Here is a 20,957-nt window from a genome sequence, read left to right as displayed (position 1 = left end):
GCGTACAACAACGAGTCATTGGCTGAGTGGACATTGTCACCGGCTCCCTCTCTCGACCGGGCACAAACTAGATTTGCAAGTGATGAATGATTGAGTGTGGAGGAGGAGCCTGAATAAATAGACCAAAAGAATGCCATAAATGGCAGCAAGTCGGCCAGCATAAAATGCCAAAATAGTCATACTAGTGACCACTAAAAAATACTTAATAAACTCAGTAATGCTCGTTTAGCCCAACAAAATCACACGAGTTGACGAGAGTGCTATAAAAGTATGACAGTTGAGCTCCAGGAGGGTGGTCATTGAGAGCATAGGGAGAATTTGATGACCCCTTTCATCTAGAGGATCTTGTGAAAGCTCTCAGGGCTTGCCTTCATATAAGTGCCTAGGAGATGATTGAACATGACCTTTTTGAGATATTGGGATCTTATTAGCACACACCTTCTCGGAGCTTTGGCATCAAGAGACATGCTAGAGGGATTGTTTGAGGAGTGATTCACCTCCTTCTTGAAGGTAGTGCAAACATGTTGGAAATCACTCGTTGGAGACTGATCACCTTGCTAGAAACTGCATTTAAGATCCTTGCTAGGGCGATGAATCTTAGTTTGTCTCCTCTAATACCAAATATCATCCAGAACACTCAGATCATATTTGGTTGGAATCATGGTAACCATGAAACACATTTCACTATAGTTGAAATGCAGAATTTGTTTCACTAATGAAACATTTCAATATGCGGTGTTTCACCTTCCTGTTTCACTTCAAGAGAAAAAAAAAGAATTTCTATTAGAAAACTATTGAACGTATGTATTTTAAATGTATTATCATGCCCTTTCATGCGGCATTTTACTTAGGACCTACCTAGGGGTGAAAAATCTTTATTTTTCAAGGAAAAGAAAATTTTTTTGATAACAACTTGGTTAATATCCCCATGAGGTAAAATACAAAGTACAAAGAATCCTATAGAGAGTAGCTAAGTGCACATGTGAGCAACCAATCTAGTGGGCTATAATGACAAACCATCTAAGGGGCTGTGTGTAAGAAAGATTGTGGACTCCAAGATATGCAAGATGGCCTCTTTCCTCCTCCTCATCCTTTCAAGCCCATTTTGCAATCTACCATAGAGAGTATGGATGACCCTATCTAAATCCTTGAAAGAGTCTCTATATGGAGACATCCAGGAGATCTATATTGTGGCTGCACTTCATAGTCCAAACGTGCCAAGCAATAATGGTGGCAATCAGCTTCCATCTATCATAATGTCCTTAGGTCCACCATGTGGTTCTCGGTTCTCACGTAGTCACCATTCCGGCTGCCTAGTGTTGCATATCCAAAATCCGTAGGATTTGTGCCTATTAATTAAGGCACCAATTGCTCTACAAAATATCTCCATGGCTGCTACAAAGGCCTGATGTTGCTCTCCCCTCTAAATAAATTGTTGTAGCATCTACAAACTCCACATCAAGGAGCTCCTTCAGCTCAATGATGAGCAACTTGATGCTTGTGATACTTGTCGATCTGCTTGTCAAGAAAGTGCTCATGGACTGTGCTGCAATTAGAAATAGGAAGTGGACTAATATGCAGCTTTGTCTCATTGATATCTTGATGCTAAATCTATCTCATGTGGCCTCTCCAACAAGAACCTGGCTTTGTTGTGAGGAATAAAGGGCAACGCCTGCTGTACGGACTGAATCCACGTGGACTGCCTGGAGAAACTGCTGCAAAACTGCTCAGATCTGAAACTGTGTGTCCAGGGAATGCTAAACTCTAACACCCCCTCTCAAATCCTGGACATGGTAGAAGGCTAAGGGATCTGGAGTGCTGTCGAAGTAAAGCATGGGAAAGCACCTTGGTAAACAAATCTGCAAGATTGTCCTTTGTCTTGCAATAGACTAGGGAAATGGTCTCATCCAAGATCTTCTCCCGAATGCAATGGTATTGGATCTCAATATGCTTCGTCCGAGCATGAAACACAAGATTCCTGGGCAAGGCAATGCAGCTCTCATTGTCACATTGTAGAACAATAGGACCTGTCTGTGGGCAGCCAAGCTCCTCCAAGATCCTGCGAAGCCACACTGTCTCACATGTAGTAGAGGATGCCGCCGATACTCCACCTTAGTCGAAGAGAGGGCAACTATGGGTTGCTTCTTGCTACTCCATGAAACAGCACTAGCACCCAAGGTAAAACAATAACCTATCGTGGACCTCCAAACGAAGAGAGGGCAACTGTGGGTTGCTTCTTGCTACTCCTGAAACAACACTAGCACCCAAGGTAAAACAATAACCTATCGCAGACCTCCAAACGATGATCCACATCACTAGCCCAATCTGAATCACTCCAACGTGTAAGTACCAAGTCCGTAGCACCTGTACTAGTGGGATAATAGATCCCAAGATCAGGAGTCCCCTGTAGAAACTGCAAAATCCTCTGAGCAGCCTGCCAATGCACCATCTTGGGTTCACTCATGAACCCGACGAGTACACCTACAACATAACTTATGGGTATTAAGAAGCTAGATCAACGAGCCAATCGGTTGTCTATATCGGGTAGTATCTGCCAAAGGAGAATCGGAATAAGCTATAGCCTTCCAATTCGGATCCATAGGAGTTGTAAGAGACTTGTATCCCTCCATCTCACACATAGTCTCAAGAGCTCTTGTACATACCGTTGTTAGGAAATAAAGATCCCCATGGAGTTTGATAGATCTCATGACCTAGAAAGAAGTGAGGAAGCCCCATATCCATCATCTCAAACTTCTCATGAAGTGCTGGCTTCGTCTGCTTGACCATTTGAGTATGGTCACCTATCACAATCAAGTCGTCCACATCAAGGACAAACAACACATGACCTCCACCTGAGGTGTGTACATACAACTAGGGGTTGGGTTTGGAACGCCGATACCCTAATTTCTCCTGGAGGAATGAGTCAATCTTCTCATTCCAAGCACAGGGAGCCTACTTAAGGCCATAGAGAGCCTTCTACAATTTGTACACCTTACCATCAGAAGAATCGAAGCGTGGAGGTTGCTCAATATAGATCTCCTTCTTTAACTCCCCATTTAGGAAGGCAGACTTCACATCCAACTGATAGATCGACCATCTTCTATGTCTAGCCAAGGCAAGAACTACACGAATAGTGGGCATTGGAGTTGTAGGGGCAAAAGTATCATGGAAATCAATGCCTGGGCGTTGTGCAAAACCTTTAGCAATAAGGTGGGCCTTGTGCTTGTCCAATGCGTCATCACTGTGGTACTTGGTCTTGAAGACCCATTTGATCCCAATGATCTTCTTATGAGGAGGCTTCGGCACGAGATACCAAGTGCCATTCCTCTCAATTGACTCTAGCTCCTGCTCCATTGCTTGCCGCCAATGATCATGCTGTGAAGTCTCCTTGATGGAAGTGGGCTCTCAATCCTGCATGACACAAGTCATCAAACAGTAATTAGTGTAAACCAGCTCAGTGTAATGTGCTTGGTTCCTCAAAGAATGCCGCGGGCCATCCTGTGGCTGCCACTCCTTAGGGACCGCCTCAATCCTTGCATCATGAAGAGTTTCACAAGCCCAACGAGGAGGAGGATGGATCTCACCTCGTTGCTCTCCATCTGTTGAAGTTTTTGGAAGGTCCACCAATGGTGAGGGAGCAATTGGTGAATCCGGTGGCTGAGAACTAAGCTCCTAATCTAAAGAAGAATCCTCAAGAGGCACAGGCTCCAGAGGAAAAGTTATTGGCACCCAACTATCACTGGGATCTCCAAGAACAAGGTGTTCCTCACCCCCTTTGAGGCTGGAACTTCCACGAACCGAATATCATAGCTCGTGTAGGCATCCCACTTAATAGGATTATACAATCGATAGCCTTGAGACTGCAAGCTATAGCCCACAAACACCTGTTGTTTGGAAGCCGCTTCAAATTTGTCACGCTGTGTCTTCAGGATGTGAACATAGGCATCACACGCAAACACCTTGAAATAAGAAACATCTGGCTTAGACCCAAAGTACACCTCATACAATTAAGGATGTGAATTGCAGTAGCCACACAGCCTCAGCCCATAGAAATTGAGGTGTCTGACGATGCTCCATCATGGTACAGGCCATCTCGATCACACTGTGATTCTTTTGCTCCAAGATGCCATTCTCCTGAGGGGTTTTGTTAATTGGCAAACTTCTAGTGAATACCACAATTCGCACAAAAATGAGCAAGCTCATTAGAAACAAATTCTCCGGCCTTATCCGATCGTAAGGTCTTTAGCTTCCAATCCGATCGGTCCTCCTCAAAGAGCAACCAATTCTTAAAGTTGGAGAAAGCCCCCAACTTTAGCTTCAAGAAATAAGCCCATGTCATCCTGCTGTAATCATCCACAATTAGCATGAAATATAAGCTCCCTCGAAGGGACTTTGTCCTCATCGGTCCACAAAGATCGGTAGAAACAAGCTCCAAGGTTGCTGAAGTCCTCCTCGACGAACATCATATCACGAGTCTGCTTCCCACGGATGCAAGATACACAAGGCTGGTGGCTCACTATATTATTCGGTAAACCTCAAACGAGTTGTCCCTTGGACGCCTTCTGAAGGTAATCATAATTGAGGTGGCCAAATCGAGCATGCCAAAGCTCAGACTAAGTTTGTGAGGTAAGAAGAAGAGAAGTCAAGGCAAAAGGAGACCGCAACTTGTAGACTTCATTCTCCTCATAACCTGAAGAAAAAACCTGTCTCGATCATCGATCAAGAATCCAAAAAGAATCCTCATCAAATTTGACCAAAAGGCCGAGGGCATAAATCTTGTGCATTGAAAGTAGATGGTACCCTAAGGCCGGCACATAAAGTACCTCGGATGTATGGGCACCACCACATCCATCTGAAATAAGATGCATGTTGCCCCCTCCCTGTATAGGAATAGAGGAATTGTCGCCAATGAGAAGCTAGCTATGCAAAGGCCGTAAATGAGCAACACCTGTTGAAGGAGGAGTCATGTGCCGGGAGGCACCACTGTCAACAATCCACTCCCGAGTGTATGGGGCCATCAACGCAGCATCAAAAGCCATCAAGGTCGAATCCTAAACCACCTCCAAGTGGAGGAAAGCAGTTGATGAGGGAGCAGCCACCACTCCGGAATCCTTTGAAGATTTCTTCTTCTTCTTCTTCTCCTTGTCGGAACAATCCTTCTTCTAGTGACTTGTTTTGCCACAAATGTGACAAGTAGACTCCTTTTCTTTGTCCTTCTTAGATTTGTCCTTCTTCTTTTGGTCCTTCCCCTTCTTCTAAGAGGATTGACCAACCAAGGCCTCAGATTTAGAAACATTGGTCCCTTTCAATTGCTCCTCTTGGTCCAAGACCATAGGAACCAACTCTTCCCACCAAAGAGTCTCACACTGCCCTAAAGCAATCAAGGCGGAATAAAAACCACTCAAATGGGGTGGTAACTGAAGAGTTATCACCATGTCTTTAGAAGTGATCACCTTCCTTGCGTTTTGAACCTGCCTTAGCTTGTTGATATGCTCCCGCATAGAGGATGACTTGGTGACACTCATGGTCCCCATCTGCACTTCCAAAGAAACGCGCTTCATGACGGCCATCTGATTGTACATCTGATCAAGCTCCAGCCATATCTCTCGGGCCATTATCAAATGCTCAATATGAGATAACATTTGTAGTACATGAGGTCTCGTGAAGAAGGACGATGAATAGCCTCCTTAACAAGCTTTGCCAAATCATACGACTTCGAAATGGCAAGCATCATGACCCACTAGATACGTAATTCTTGCCATCGAGCTTTTGATCTGATGGAAGAGCCGGTAAGAGGGCACCTTCCAATCCATGATCACCCTGAAACTCTGACTTGGCCTCAGAAAAGACATATTCACCTACAATGGCTGCACAAAACACAAAGAGAAGCCCACTTTGACTTTGAGAATACAGCCTACAAGGACTCTTGTTCGCTCGTCCCGCTCCTTCACACACCGAAGGCGATGAAAAGGTAAAATCTGCACTTGAAGGCCCAAAATGCAGCCTTCTTCCTTCTCTAACAGCAAAAACCAGCAGCGGCTTTAGCAAATCTTCTCCTTTCTCGCATGCCCATACTCACCTCAGCCTTGTTCTTATGTGCAACCCTCATGCTGGCACTTTAATGCTGAAAACGTAGCCTTGTGTCATGCTGAAATCTCCTTTTCAGATGACCAAGATAAAGAGTGAACACAGAGAAAGAAAGAAAGAAAGAAAGATATATTAACATCTACATAAGGCCAATGTGGCCTATGAGACAAAATCCAGAGTACATCCATGTCTAATGTCATCTCATTAGTAAGGTAAAGATAACATTACAAATAAGTGGGTGGCCTATGAAACAATATTGAAAATAACTATATGATGGGACTATACTAGGGTTGAACCATGTGTAGTGTTATTCCATCAATAGAAAAGAAAAGGAAAGGAGAACCAGATCTGATAGAACCATGTACAAAAGTGTGATGGGGACTATGGACTGTAGGTGATCTCAAGATCTGCACATGATCTCAGCTATGAGGCGGTCCCTAGCTGCTTCACTGATATGCCTTGTGGTGAGTCTATGGTGTCTCGTGATAATGGCTCTAATCCGACTGTGGTGTGGCCTCCTCGGACGTGGTCCTGGTAGACGGGGTCGTCGTGCTCGATGAAGAGAAAGAAAGAAAGAAAGAAAGATATATTAATGTCTACTTAAGGCCAATGTGGCCTATGAGACAAAATCCAGAGTACATCCATGTCTAATGTCATCTCATCAGTAAGGCAAAGATAACATTACAAATAAGTGGATGGCCTATGAAACAATACTGAAAATAACTATACGATGAGACTACACTAGGGTTGAACCATGTGTAGTGTTGTTCCATCGATAGAAAAGAAAAGAAAAGGAAAGGAAAGGAGAACTATATTTGATAGAACCATGTACAAAAGTGTGGTGGAGACTATGGGTTGTAGTAGCTGATCTCAAGATCTGCACATGATCTCAGCTATGATGCAGTCCCTAGTTGCTTCACTGATATGCCTGGTGGTGAGTCTTCGGTGTCTCGTGATAATGGCTCAAATCCGACTGTAGTGTGTCCTCCTTGAACGTGATCCTGGTAGACGGGGTTATCATGCTCGACGAAGGGAAATGGCTCTATCCAATGTGACTCCATTGCATGGCCTGTAAGGTGTCTGGTGGGGTGGCTCTGTCTCTGCTAGGCTGGTAGTGTCAGTAGGGTTGGCTCTATAGAAGAAGTCTGTCATTGCTCTCTGTGTGTGTCCCTCTGGATGAGCTAGCCTCCTATCTCATAGTAGTGCAGTTCGGCGCCTCTCGAGCTCGAGGAGGAAAAGACCTAGGCATCTCTGGTCCTCGTACTCCATGAAGCAATGAAGGGGTCCAAATCCATCACGGAAGAGGCAGTGGGACCGTTCCTATCCTCTACTAGGGTATTTTTCCATCTGCCTATCTCCATCTGAAGCCTATGTGAGGAGGTACGAATCTGTCTGATAGCAACCCGTACGCTATGGGAGAGATGGGTGTCCATATATGCTGGCCGAATAGAGAAACCATCATCAGAGAGAGACAAGAAATGACTCCTGTAGAACTCCATCCTCGATCCTAGAGGGAGTGGTGGATGGATCCATGTCCTTGTTATCTCAATCCTCAAGATATAAGCTCAGATCACCTAGTTCAGCTTTGATCGGTTGAGAGAAAGTGTAGGGCAGTCAAGGCTATAATCCAAAGGTGGAAAACGGTCAATATCCAAACCATGTAGGCTCATCCAAATAGCCATCTGTGAAAACCAATAGTTCTTCTCACCTCTTACTGCTAGTTGTCTAGATGAGGTTAGTGCCAATCTAGAGTATCTATGGCGTAGAAGTTCACATAGTCTGTGCCAAAAGGTCACTGCCCTGAAGAGTGCCTCCGTAACTATAGGTGTTTCCCCTAGCTCTGCTCTGACAATGGGATGTGTGGTGGAGGGCTTACTCCTAATCATGCATGCTATCATCATGATCAATGGCCTTTCCATGCTATCCCAGTCATCATAATAATCCCTCTCTACTCCAATTTGATCGGTGAGTGGGCTAAGACGCTTGTGGTACAAGCTGCAACCCCATACCTCTGCTCCATATAGTAATGTAGGTGTGACTAGGGTGTCAAACAACCAGAGTTTGGTGCGGGGCTCCTAGAACTGTATGTGAGCACATTGACTCTCGAGTGCCCCTAGTGCTGCGTATCCACGTGCCAGACGTGTCTCTGATGCCCCTCTCAACGAAAAACGTGGGCCAGAGAAGGTGACTCCCAAATAGACATATTCCCTCACATGCTCCAGTATGTCTCCCCCAAATGTGAAGTGCTACATAGATCTAGTCACCCATGCTGCTGAAGTATTGAAAACCATGGTTTTGGTCTTCCCGAGAGACAGAGAGAGAGAGTCTCTTGTAATCATGTAATCATGTAATCTTGTACCTTTTTCGTAATTAATATAATTACCTTTTACGAAAAAAAAAGAGAGAGAGAGAGAGAGAGAAATGCAGAAAATCTGCAGTGAAGAATGTTATATAAGGATGCAGAAATATACATGGGTGCAGAGAGAATATCTGTGTATGTCTCCACCTCGAAGATCTCAGTCTCCGTCAGCCTCAAGGGCAGTCTCCATGGTCTACAGCCTGAAATCTATGAGAACAACTGTTGGAGACTGCTGAAATCGAGGCCAATAAATAGGCCAGGAAAAATGCCAAAAATATTGCAGGTTTGTTGCATTTAATGCAGCCGACTGGACAGCAGCTGTCAGACTGCATTGTTCGACTGCAACAGACTGGCCAACTGTGCCATGTGGCACCTTCGCTCTCTGATGCCTGCTTTACGGACTGAATCCATGTGGACTGCATGGAGAAACTGCTGCAAAACTGCTCCGATCTGAAACTGTGTGTCCAGGGAATGCTAAACTCTAACATGTGGATCTACCAAAATTTGTTGTGAACCATCGGTCTTGTCCTTTAATTTGGAATAAGAGATCCTCATGTGCAGCCTACTCACCTCCTTTAGAGGTCTCTGTGCATCTTCCACTCCCATCCTCAAGACCTCCACATGTTGAAGTCCCCCCCTACTATCCAATGTTTGACTTAAGTATGGTATTTTCTCGTCTCACTAGGCATTTGGGCCATACATGGCTAGTAGAACAGTAAGTGCGCCCTCCACTCTCACAAAGACCTATTTGCTTGTATTATATCAAATGACTAAAAGACTACGAAAGTCACATGAGAAAGAGCACAAAGGAGTACAAAAGTCAGGGCAGGGTCATTGAAGAGACCGCCTAACCCAATGTACTAAATCATCTCTAGTCAAGATATTAGCATGCTGAATAAGATCAAGCTTCCACTGAAGAAGTCCCTTAATGGGGTTGTGCCAGACCATGATGTTTAGGCTTGCCAAAGACCCCAATCAAAAGGATGCATCCTAGTGCCCACCACAACATGCCAAATGTCAGAAAGGAGGAGCCAAATTTTCCGAGCAAAGGGACATGAGATAAATCTATGACAGGAAGATTCAACTGCAATAGTATAGAAGAAATAATTCCCATTGGAAATACCCCTGTGGCAAAGAGACGAAGCAAGGGGAAGACCATCCACCAGCATGTGCCAAATGAATACTTGACATTTGAATGACGTCTTGTTGTGCCATCCCTACCTACATGGTTCTCCCAATAACCAAGATGCCCAAACCTGTAGTGCTCGAGTCCCACTGCTCTCCAACAAATGCAAACACGTGCCCATATCTTAGTGACACCGAAATTTGCTGCCCAATAAGTGTAGTTTTGCCCAATTCAAAGCTTTCCACAATATCGGGATATTCTCTCTACTAAGAGGTGGTGCTTCGATAATAAGAGAAAATCTATTGATCCTCCCTCTAATGCTTTGTGCAGGTCCTGTCTCATGAGGCTTCCACCTTGCCTAAAAAGTTGTCCTCCAAAGCCTCGTGCATACCATGAGAGAATCCTTATGGGGTGTGTCTGAGTCTTTAAGTTTGTCATGGCTTTACAATCCATGCTTGTCTGTGTTGTTTCCAACATTACACCCAGCCAACCCTCCTTTCTGCCACCTCTATTGCTGCATGCAAAAGGAGAAGTCCTCAGAGTATGCAACTGAGTCATCCGCCTCTTGCTTGCTCTCTTGTGCAACGTCCATGTCCCCCACCTATTAGGTGTCGGGACACGTGATGGAATCAGTTATGAGGGCTCACCTTGGTGACCAGAGGATGCTAGAGACATCGACACAACAACAACTTGTGGCATCTCATAGGGGGCTTCCGGTGTGTGGACAACCTCAAGGTCAAAGGGCCATGCCACATCTGTTTGTAGGGGCTACTACTAACTGGGGCTGTGGAACCTCTGCCTCTTGGGTGGCCAGAGTAATTGTTTGTAGGGGACCTGGTTGCGGGTCTGAGGTCTTTGTCCACTTGCCCTTGTCCCTCAGCTTGTCTTTGTTGCTTTGGGCCTCTCTACGCCTATTGAGATGCAACATTCCAAGGGTGAAAACTTTAAGGGGCGAAAACTTTCATGGTTACTCTAATAGTCAACACATCGATGTACTTAGCCGGAGATGTAAGAAACTCAAGGGCTTTGGTGGTAGTGATGGAGATCTTTGGCAAAGCCTTGCATGCTCTCCTTCATTAGTATAAACCTTATGGTGATATCCAAGTTGGTTTGGAGACATCATGATAACTTCACTTGGATTCCTTGTCGAATCTTGGGGAGGTATCTTGGATGCCATTTAGGGATCAACATTACCTTGGAGAAGCCATGATTGGCACCACCACTTTTGAGGATCAGATAGAAGCTCCTGTGTTGGAGTCCAACAAGATTCTCTTTTGGAAGAGGGAGGGATGGTTGCTGCTCAGATGACCATGTGATATATTACTTCTTGTCAGTCCTTTTTCAGATCATCAATTGGCAAGATGAAGTGCTTTATTTGGAAATTTATTTGGTTAGGAGGAGATTGGAGCTCAGGCAGGGCTTAGGTAACATGAGGCATCATACTACAACCTAGACCTAGAGGTGGTTTGAGGATCATAGACTCAGATTGCCAGAGCAAAGCCTTATTGGTGAAGCTTACTTTTGGAGTCCTTCCAAGTAGGGAGCTGTGGAAAAAGTTACTGCATAGAGACTAGAGACCATTTCTCCTACTCTTGGATGACCATGGCAGTTTACCATACATTGGATTTTTCAATAGATTAGAACCATAGATTTTGAGAGGATCCAAGGTCAGATTTGCAGCTGCTGTTATAGGAGCATGGAGATCTGTATCATTCAGCTTTCATTGGTTAGCCCTGGCCTCAATCGAGGATAGCCTCTTCTCTTCAATTATCACTTGAGGTTAGAGTTTGGCCATACCTAGGATAGAGGACACATCTTTCATGTGGGAAGGTTTTCCACTGCTTTTACAATGGAGAGTGGTTTGCTTTTTTGAACCAAGGTATCCAGGGACTATGATTGAGACTGTGTTGAAGGGAGTGCCTCTTGAGTGGAAGGCAATTAAATTGATACTTCTCAGACTTGGATTGGTTGCTTTTTCATAGGAGACATGATTGGGATCAGCAGAGAGTCTTCGCTTTCACACTGGAGGAGGATGACAGACTTATGAGAGAACCTAGATCAGTTTGAGTTCATATTATATTCTTGTCAGAGGATTAGTGTAGTGGCTCATGGTGATAGGAGAGGATATATTGACTCGAACTCAGTTTCTTGCATGATGGATGGATGGAGACAATAGCCTATTTGAGAAGGCCTCTTCAGAGATTACTATGAGAAGTGGATACAGAGGGATCCTTTCTTGCTAGAGCCTGCAATGGCTCCTTTCTTGATATACCACCAAGTTAGGGCAGAGGATCCATGAGTAGGATCATTGCAGTACCAGCTACTATCTGGCATTTGCATAGACATGGCATTTGTTTTCCTCTCTTGGTTCCCGTCCCCTCGCCTTGTCCATCATCATGCCCGTTCCCCCCCCCCCCCCCGCGCGCGCTTCCCCCGTCCGTAACCTCGGACCCATCCGTAGCAAACACAGCAGTGTTTCCCTCCCTTGCCATCGATTTCCCCACCCTCCACTTGCTCCCCCCATCTGTAGCAACACCCCCCCCCGGTAATACCGCGACGTGATTGTTAGTCCTCTCAGTAGGGACGCGCAATGGAAATGCCTGGTCAAACGCCGGCGCACTCAGCGAGTGCCCCCCAGTCAACTTGCACGTAGTCCTCTCTGAGAAACAACTCTTAGCCGTCCGAGCTAAGGAGCTGGAGTTAATGGAAACAACGATTTATGGTTAGGTAGTAGGACATTCCCCAGCCAGGGCCCAGCTTTGGGACTGGCTACACTCCACGCTGTGCATCGAGAAGGTGCAGATTGAGGAGGCGGTCCTATTGGGCCAAGGGATCTTCATGGTCCGGCTCAGCTCGGCGGATGCAGCTTGCGAGTTACTCGCTAGTTCACCATATGCATCCACGAAGGGGGTCATACACGTGGTCCCTTGGTACAGGGGCTTTACTGTGGAGGCATTTGCACTCCACAACAGGTTTCTTCAGCACCCGGTCACTCTTCTTTTTCCCGGCCTGGCGAGTGAGTATTGCTAGTTGGTGGAAGACTTTGGAAGGCTTTTCGGCACTATCCTTTCCGCGTCCTTCGCAGATGCAGTGACAGCTGCAGGAGTCCCAAAGGTACGGGTGGCAGTGAAAGAGGTCAAGAATATCCCACAGCTCCTAGAGATTGAGGCGGGCGGGCACTCCTTTAGACAGCAGGTCATTGTGACGGGGCAACCAAGGCAGTGCCTATGCTATCACGACTTTGGGCATCAGGCAGTAGGTTGCACGCGTTTCGGAGCCAAGGTGGCTCCACCGACAAGCCCATAGGTGGACGCTGATGGCTTCATACGGGTCTAGAGACGACATAGAGAGGGAGATAGCAAGGGGGGACGCAGCCTGTGTCTCAGACCTAGCCTCGGCAGCAGGGAGCAGGTGGCCGTGCGACGCCCCCTCGGCAGAGCACTCCACAGCCCCCTCCTGCCCCCCCCACCCGGCAGGACCGCAACCCCCCACATTCACCACCCGCGCCACAGACTACCTCTCCTGAGTCCCCACATCCCCCATACCCACCTCTCTCCACATCCCAGCCCCCCCCCCACACCCACCATGTACTTCCGTCCACCCCACCATCCCTCGATCATCCTCCCCCCCACCACCTTCCGTACTGAGCACCTCCCTGATCCGCACGTGGTTCAGGCGATCCCCCCCAGACCCACCCCCCACCTCCCACAAGAGGTGATGAGCCACACACGCCTACATCCTCTTCGCACCAGCAGTCCTCCCCCTCCCACACAGCCACCAGCTCATCCATCCCTGTTGCCTGTCACACCTTCCCGAGACAAGCACACCTGTTGCCACAGGAGTTCTTCCGCAGTGGCCCATGGTCCTAGTTGAGAGTTGTGGAGCGTGGAGAGTTCCCATTACCTCTAGAGGTGGGGATCTTTGTGGTTCGTAAGTCAAGGAGGGGCAAGGTCCATCTACTAGCACCACCGAATGGACCAAACTACGCCTTTTTTCTTCAGTCCTCTCACTCAGGGGAGTGGACGACAACACAGACAGAGGAAGAGTTGAAAAGTCAGGTAGTGGACCACACCTCCCAGTGGATGGGAGAAGAAGGACTAGCACTGTTTGCACAGCAGTGGCTTGGTTGCATGATGGACATTAACTGGTGGGTTGGTGCCGAGGTCCCTCACTTGAGCATTATCTTTTGAGCCCGTCCACAGTGGAGAGCTCTGAGGGATGTGATTGAGTGACCCCTGGCACAGGCAGCCCGTTTCTACCATTGCACAAAGTCTCGACTCTCAGCATGGTTGATAGATGCATTGATAGTACCACCTGGAACTTCTATACCCGTTAGTCCGGTTGAGGGCCACCATGGGGGAATGGAGCTCGCCGTCCAGACTGGCGGCAAAGCGTACCTGCATGCCTCATAGCTCCTCCTTGTCATCAGCAGCTTCCACACCGAACAGATGCGTGTTCGGGCAGTCACAGGTTTCCCGATGAGCTTACATCTTGCATCCTGGAATGTGAATAGCCTCCACACTACAGTGGGGCACGTGGTTCTAGGAAATTGATTGTTCGGCAGGAGTTGTAGCCTGCCCTTGCTAGATGGATCGACATCTTACTTCTACAGGAGCACAAGCTCACCCCCACCCAGGCCCAGTAGGTAGGAAAGGTACTCCCACGCAGCTCGCACACTTACTGGGAGCACGCCATAGGTGCCCACGGTAGGAGTGGAGGCATATGCACCTCTATTGGTTCGAGTCTTACCGCTGAGTCTTACCGCTTGTGTTCGAGACTACGAGACGATAGTGGCAGGGAGGGTGCTATGGATCAGATTGTATATTGGGAACTCATGCCTTGGAGTCCTTAATATCTATGCCCCTACGGAGGTTAGGGCACGCAGCAGGTTTTGGGTGGAGATTGCGGAAGGACTCCCAGAGGTGGACTCCTGGATTGTTGGAGGAGACTTCAACAACCTGGAGGCTTTGGAGGACCAACAGGGAGAGGGAGAAACTACCAGGGCATGGCCGGGGAGGAGCAGGAGGAGGCATAGGAGGTGTTTCTACTGGCAGTAGGAGCACGCGATGCCTTGAGAGACCCTGCCTTCCATAGGAGGGAGAGGTCGCTCGATTTCTCTTGGGGATACAGGCGGCTAGGTGGAGTTCTGCTAGAGCGGATGGACAGGTTTTATGTGGGAGAGTGGGGAGGCTCTCGGGGAGGCCAGATTGGGTAGTTGGCAGGCACCACGTTGTCCGATCATTGCCCGGTTCTCTTGACACTAGATCCCCCAACATCTGCCCTAGACTCACGATCTTGTAGGATCTCTGACTCGATCTACAAGAGGGAGGAGGTGACGAGACAGATAGAGCAGATTTGGACTAGAGAGTGGGGCAAGAGGAGCTAGATCGCAGAGAAGATTGCAGAGGCCCTAGCTGAGTCGAGCAGAATCTGCCAAGAGGCAGCCATACAGGCCAGGCAACAGAGCTAGGAGGAGGAGAGAGCATTCCGGCAGGACTTTGCAGCCACACAGAGATTATTACAGGTGGCACCAGGGGATCCCACTCTCCACGCACAAGAGGTGCGTGCGCGAGTAGCCATTGTTGGCCTAGAGGACAGGCGCTCTGAGTTCTCTTTCCGCATCTCAGCAGCTTTCTGGGCGGGGAAGGGGGACACGATGTGCAGGGAGTTTTTTCAGGTGCACCAACCTCGCACCTCTTGAGAGCAGATACGCAGCCTCTGAGATCAGTATGGGAGGACCCGTTCTAGCCCAGACGAGGTGATGGAGATTGCCACCGACTACTATAGTCGCCTCTTCCAGCAAAGAGACAGCCTCAACTAGAGGACATTGATGTAGACAGCAAGTTTGGGATAATATCCCGTCCCTCGTCACAGAGGAGATGGGACGCTCCCTCCTAGCCCCCTTCACAGAGAAGGAATTAGAGGAGGCTTTCCATACACAAGACGGACAGAAATACCCGGGAGAGGATGGCCTCTCTAAGGCTTTCTTCACTACCTTCTGGGAAGTGGTGAAGGACCCCCTACTGTTGGCCTTTGAGGAGATTTTCACTTCAGGATAGATGCTAGGGAGTCTATCGGCAGGCCTTATCAGTCTTCTCCCCAAAGGTGGAAACCGGTTGGAGCTTTACCAGTGGAGACCGATCACCTTACTGTCAGTGGCCTATAAGGCACTGGCAAAGATGATTGGTAGGCGACTACACCCTTTGCTTCCAGACATCATCCATGACACACAGACAGGCTTTGTCCAGGATAGGAGCATCCTGGACAATGTATTCACCTTCTTTGAGGCGACAGAGTGGGCCCAGTACAGTCAGCAGAGACTGGTCGTACTACTCTTGGATTTTGAGAAAGCCTATGATAGGGTGGATTGGGATTTCCTAGAGGGCACCATGGTGAGGTTGGTTTCCCCCAGGCTTGGATTTCCGAGGTCTCCGCACTCTACAGATCGGCCACTAGTAGGGTTCTCATAGGAGGGAGGCGAGGGGAGGAGTTTCGGCTGGAGAGATCGGTCCGACATGGCTGCCCCCTGGCCCCGTACCCGTTCCTTCTCTTTGCAGAGGCGATGTCTCACTTCCTTAGGTCATGTGTGAGCGGTTTACGTGGCCTCCGACTTCCAGTAAGTCGGTTAGAGGGAGGGCTTGGGATCATAGACCTAGAGTATTAGAGTATGGCCCTCCTGGGCAAGCTAGTTGTCCGCGGTCTCACACCGGGAGGGCAGACCTAGAAGGTCCTATTCCAGGAGGGTCTTTAGGACTGTAGACCGAGGCTTGGCGGTGAGTGGAGGCCGTCCGTGAGATGGATCTTCACGACAGCCCAGATCACCCCCCCCGATCATCCTTCCTACGCAGCTTGCTCCGTGTGTGGCAGGGCCTCCGTAAGACCTTTATCCAGAGCCCCCCAAGCTACCAGGAGAAGATAGACCGTCAGCTGGTGATTTGGAACCCCCAGGTCAGGGACCGAGAAGGGGCACAGATCAACGAGCATCCCCACATCCAGTGGGCTAGTTGGGAGGCTGGCTCGGCTCGTACAATCAGGACATGGCGGGAGGTGTACAGGATGGCGGACGAGGAGGTGCTGAAGCAAGCATCAGGCTGCTAGCAAGGAGTGGAGCTGAGGACGAGGGAGATAGACGCAGCGATACCTTAGGAGTGGCTTGCTCCTCCGATCCGAGAGCCGATAGAGCCCGTGGAGGTATAGGCCGCTAGGTTTTCACCAGCAGGCATCCCCTTACAGGTGGTAGGAAGAGTGGGTGGCACTCCACGTGGGACCTTTTTCATAGTGCAAGAGGGGGGGCGTCTGGCTCTTGATAGAGGGCAGCAGGACGAGGTGATAGCTGTCCTTTCATGGAAGAGGATCCGGGTGGTTGGCCTTTAGGGGAAGACATGGCGGCTAGACCCTTTGGCCTTTTGGCAGGAGCTCAGGGAGTGGCGCCTCTAGATCTAGGAAGGAAGCACTTGATGAGCTGGAGTGGGATCTGGGAGAGTGGCTTTGGCCGGCCACTGCGGTCGCCAAGAAGCCACCGAGGTTCCTGGAGTACACCTCCAGGATTGGTACACACGTACTGATGCAGGAGGACATGGATTGGGCGCCATCACGTAGCAGGCACTGGGCGGAGCACAGCATCACGGAGCCATTCCGACGGACCTTTTGTCGTCGCCTATGGGACAGCTGGAGGCCGAGGAGGGTTTCGTACTTTTTATGGCTGGTGGCACATGGAGGCTTGGCGGTGGGAAGCTGGCTTGCCCAGATGCAACAGGAGGGAGTTTGTAAGTGCTGCACACAGCAGTCGATGGAAACCCCAAAGCATTGCCTTTGGTCATGTGAGGTGGCATAGCTCGTGTGGAGAGGAGTATGCCGCATCCTGCACGGCATAGCACCCAGCCTTGGATGTATCTCTTGGGGTGTTTTCTGTTGGCAAGTGGTCAGCTAGGGCCATCACCTTCTGTATGAGGCCGGGATGCAAGACACGATATTCATGATCGAGGCAGGGTCGTGCGTAGTGGTGGGTTTAGAGGCTCTAGCCATCCTCCAGGTGCTGGAGCCTACAGCAGACCGCTCTGAGGTATGGGAAATCATAGGGAGTCTTACTGGTTGGCATATCTGGAAGGCGCAGTGTCAGGTGGCTTTCGGCAGAGAGAGACCTTCAGTACAGGCGACCCTAGCGGAGCTCTGGACCTCCATCATCCACTCCCTTCGAAGCCGATGGGATCAGGTGCAGGGCGAGTCCAGGGCTCCTCAGGAGCTCCGAGGTCGTTTCATGCACACTTGGGGCAGCCAAGACCTGTTCTTCGTGATGCAGGTAGGCAGCCCCAGATGGCAATACAACCCCCCCTCCATGGCTTCTTGCCCCTATCCCCCCCCAAACCGCCTTGAGAGGCTTGTATATATGATGTATCTGTGACTCTCACCAGCTCTAGCTTGGTGTGTTGAGCATGAGCACTTCTTTGTATTCAGGTTTTTTTCTGAAGTAATATAATTAGCCACACTTTATTTGCAAGTATTGAAGATCATTCCTATTGAATGCTTTTGATGAAACATTAGTAAGTCAAAATGCCATAATTTAGTGCTTATAACCTGAAGTTGACATGAATGAAAAGCCCACCAAACAACACCTTGATTAAACATGAGTATAGACAATAAACATGCTTAGGTTTTTCCTAAGATGTCCTCGCAATCCTGAATATTCAATAGGTAAACTTCCAAGGAATGCCTATATCTCACAAAGCAGAAAACATAAATCCCAATTTCTATTCTCAACCTTAAATTGGGACGTTTGTCATTGTTTTTCTTGATGACAGTTTGGGTGCAGTGCTTCTAAGGGAGGAGCATCAAGAGCATTTGGCACATGTGTGGTAGCGTTAATAATCTTCCCATCAGCAAGAAGAGTTCAAGTTTCTCTTGAGTGCATTTTGCCTATGTGGCAACTCAAAGAACAAGCTAGTTTGTAGGAGCTAAAGGCCATATACAAGTCCTCCATCAGTGACCTATTGAAGCATGAATATTCTGTTATAGAGCTGGAGTCTCCACCTTTGATATGCACTGAAGGAATGGAGACATTTTCTAGGGGTGAGGCTGAAAGCTAGTCTCAAGCTGACCCATTTATGCAGTGAGGGGGTCATCTACTGGATTGAATACATTCTGCCATTTAGTTGAATTCACGTGCAATCAGGCCATGAGATGGTTAACATCCCTCAAGATACTCACCATAGCAAACATATTCTCCTAATTTGAAACACTGATTGTGGTTGGCGCCTAGGACAAAAAGGTTTCCAGAAAACTAGATCGTTCAGACCTTCAGTGATGCCTTGTCTTACCTACCAGTGTGTGCCTAGGACAAAGAGATTTCCAGGAAACTAGATCTTTCAGATTTTTAGGATGCTCCTCTTACCTATCAGAGTGGCCTGCTGACTCAATAACGTATGGAGCATAGACCGAGCATAGACCAATAGGCTGCCATCCTACCTACCTTGATGTCACTAGATTGTTAGCCATTCATCAGATTGCAGTAAAAGATCCGGGTCAATGGTATTTGAAGTTGCTGCAGCAAGACACGGTCATGTAGAACACCCCCACTTTTGTATTTGAAGCTAAAGTTTTCACTATATGATTTTCTCAGATATTTTTGACTATATTTAATCATCACTACTCTTTGGCCCACTAAACATCATAATCTGGGGAGCACTAACTAGCATGGCTTACTTGTCAGGGTCCACCCTTTTGATTTACAAGGGTGCTACTGACATCCTTGCATTTCAGGTCTCAACACACTGTTTCACGAATTCTGCCCCTGATTTCAGCACATCTAGATGGATATAATGTTTGTTTGGGATGGGAGATTATTGGATCCATTAAATACAGCTTGTTGCAGGCAGGTCCTAATGGAGCAAAACAACCCACAGATACACCAATTCATATCTTGTTAAGCAGCCTGACCCCTACTTACGTGCCATTGCTAACTGCTAACATGGCTGTTTATCACACTCACTGTTATAGAACCTGACCATGAGTAGGAAAGTGATCAGCTGCTCTATTGTTTGTATTTTGTACATCTTCTTGTGTAATGCTATGGAAATCAACAAGCCATGACCAGCTGCTCATTTTAAACATCAACAAAGAGTTAAGCTTTAATCAAGTTATTTCATTCAAAATAAAAACATTCTTCTTGAAAAAGTAACTAGAATCATGGTGAACTTAAAATAATCCTATATTATGGTAGAGTCCACATGTTGGATGCTCACTGGGGAGCGACAGATATTTCAGATGAGATCCAAATATTTAGAAGCAGTGCTGCACCAGGATGTGGGCTTCTTTGATGCAGAATCAAAAACAGCTGAAATCATTTCAACCATATCTAGCGACATCTCTACCATTTATGAGGTTATCAGTTTTAAGGTACATGCAAACTTCTAAACCTCTAGTGCTTAGATTGTCAGTATTGACATTGGAAAGCATAAAGATTTGAGCACCCAAGTCCTGAGATATTATAATATTTTGATTCATAAAGTGAAAAATATAAAGATACTTGAGTAAGAGGTTTATCACCGAATGCACATTATTAATATAAAGATACCTGAGCATAGAATGTAAGGTTTTTATCACTGAACACACATTTTTGTTTAAAGATATTTCTGACTCCGAAAGTGACAAATATAAAGATTCTTGAGTATAGAACTTAAGTTGGAATCCAAAAAGGTTTTATGACTAATACCACATTATTACTGGTCGTTTTGTGGTTTGTAACAGATGGGAAAACTTGTTAGATTCACAACTACATTTCTGGCTGCATTAGCTGTGGGCTTATATTACAGTTGGCAGTTGTCGTTGCTCACTATGGGCACTGTACCCATCACAATGATAGTGGCTGCAGTCTACAACAAGACTGCTGTAAAACTTGCTGCTGGAATGCAACATGCAAGTACGACATGCTCCAGTATTGTGGAGGAGGTAGCTTGACGATTTCCTTTCTTGATAATCTAACTTTCAAACAAAGATGTCACAAAGCACTACATTATGTCTTCCATTTAGAAGATGTAACTACATATATTGAGAACATAAGGCTTTATAATCAAGTACTTGTAGTGGCACAAGGTGTGTGCCGGGTTTGGATGACTCAGTATGCTCTCTTCTTCTTGACCGCAGTTCCACCAGGGAGGTGCTAAGGAAAAGTTATGGCCGGCAGACTAGAGTGGAACGTGGTACAAACTAGAAATAAGGATTTGTATGATGGCTGCCCGAGGATGAGCCTTTTCCTAAGGATGATCCTTGTCCTTCCTATCATGAACAAGCTTCAAAGGAATATCCTTGGGTGACTGTGGTGAAGCATCATGCTCGATGTTTGCTAAGAATCCTGATCGGCTCTTGTGCATGCATCCCCACCTAATGTTA

General features: G+C 47.4%; 1 protein-coding gene across 8 annotated transcripts in view; it reads left to right on the top strand.

The window, feature by feature from the left end:
• The window catches only part of LOC148021248 (ABC transporter B family member 1-like), a 145,488-nt gene that overhangs the window by 23,857 nt on the left and 100,674 nt on the right, over positions 1-20,957 (top strand). For 5 of the 8 annotated variants that reach the window (XM_087699091.1, XM_087699094.1, XM_087699095.1 and 2 more), the window contains 2 exons: positions 19,789-19,964; positions 20,316-20,516. In XM_087699091.1, coding sequence (XP_087555217.1) covers positions 19,789-19,964; positions 20,316-20,516 — 377 coding nt within the window. The remainder of the gene's footprint in view (positions 1-19,788; positions 19,965-20,315; positions 20,517-20,957) is intronic. The other 3 variants (XM_087699093.1, XM_087699098.1, XM_087699092.1) reach the window with 2 other exon arrangements.

Source organism: Lygodium microphyllum, chromosome 18 (genome assembly GCF_053477565.2).
Source record: "Lygodium microphyllum isolate KBCC chromosome 18, Lygodium_microphyllum_v1.1.10, whole genome shotgun sequence".
Classification (NCBI taxonomy): domain Eukaryota; kingdom Viridiplantae; phylum Streptophyta; class Polypodiopsida; order Schizaeales; family Lygodiaceae; genus Lygodium; species Lygodium microphyllum.
This window is presented reverse-complemented; position numbering and strand designations above follow the sequence as displayed.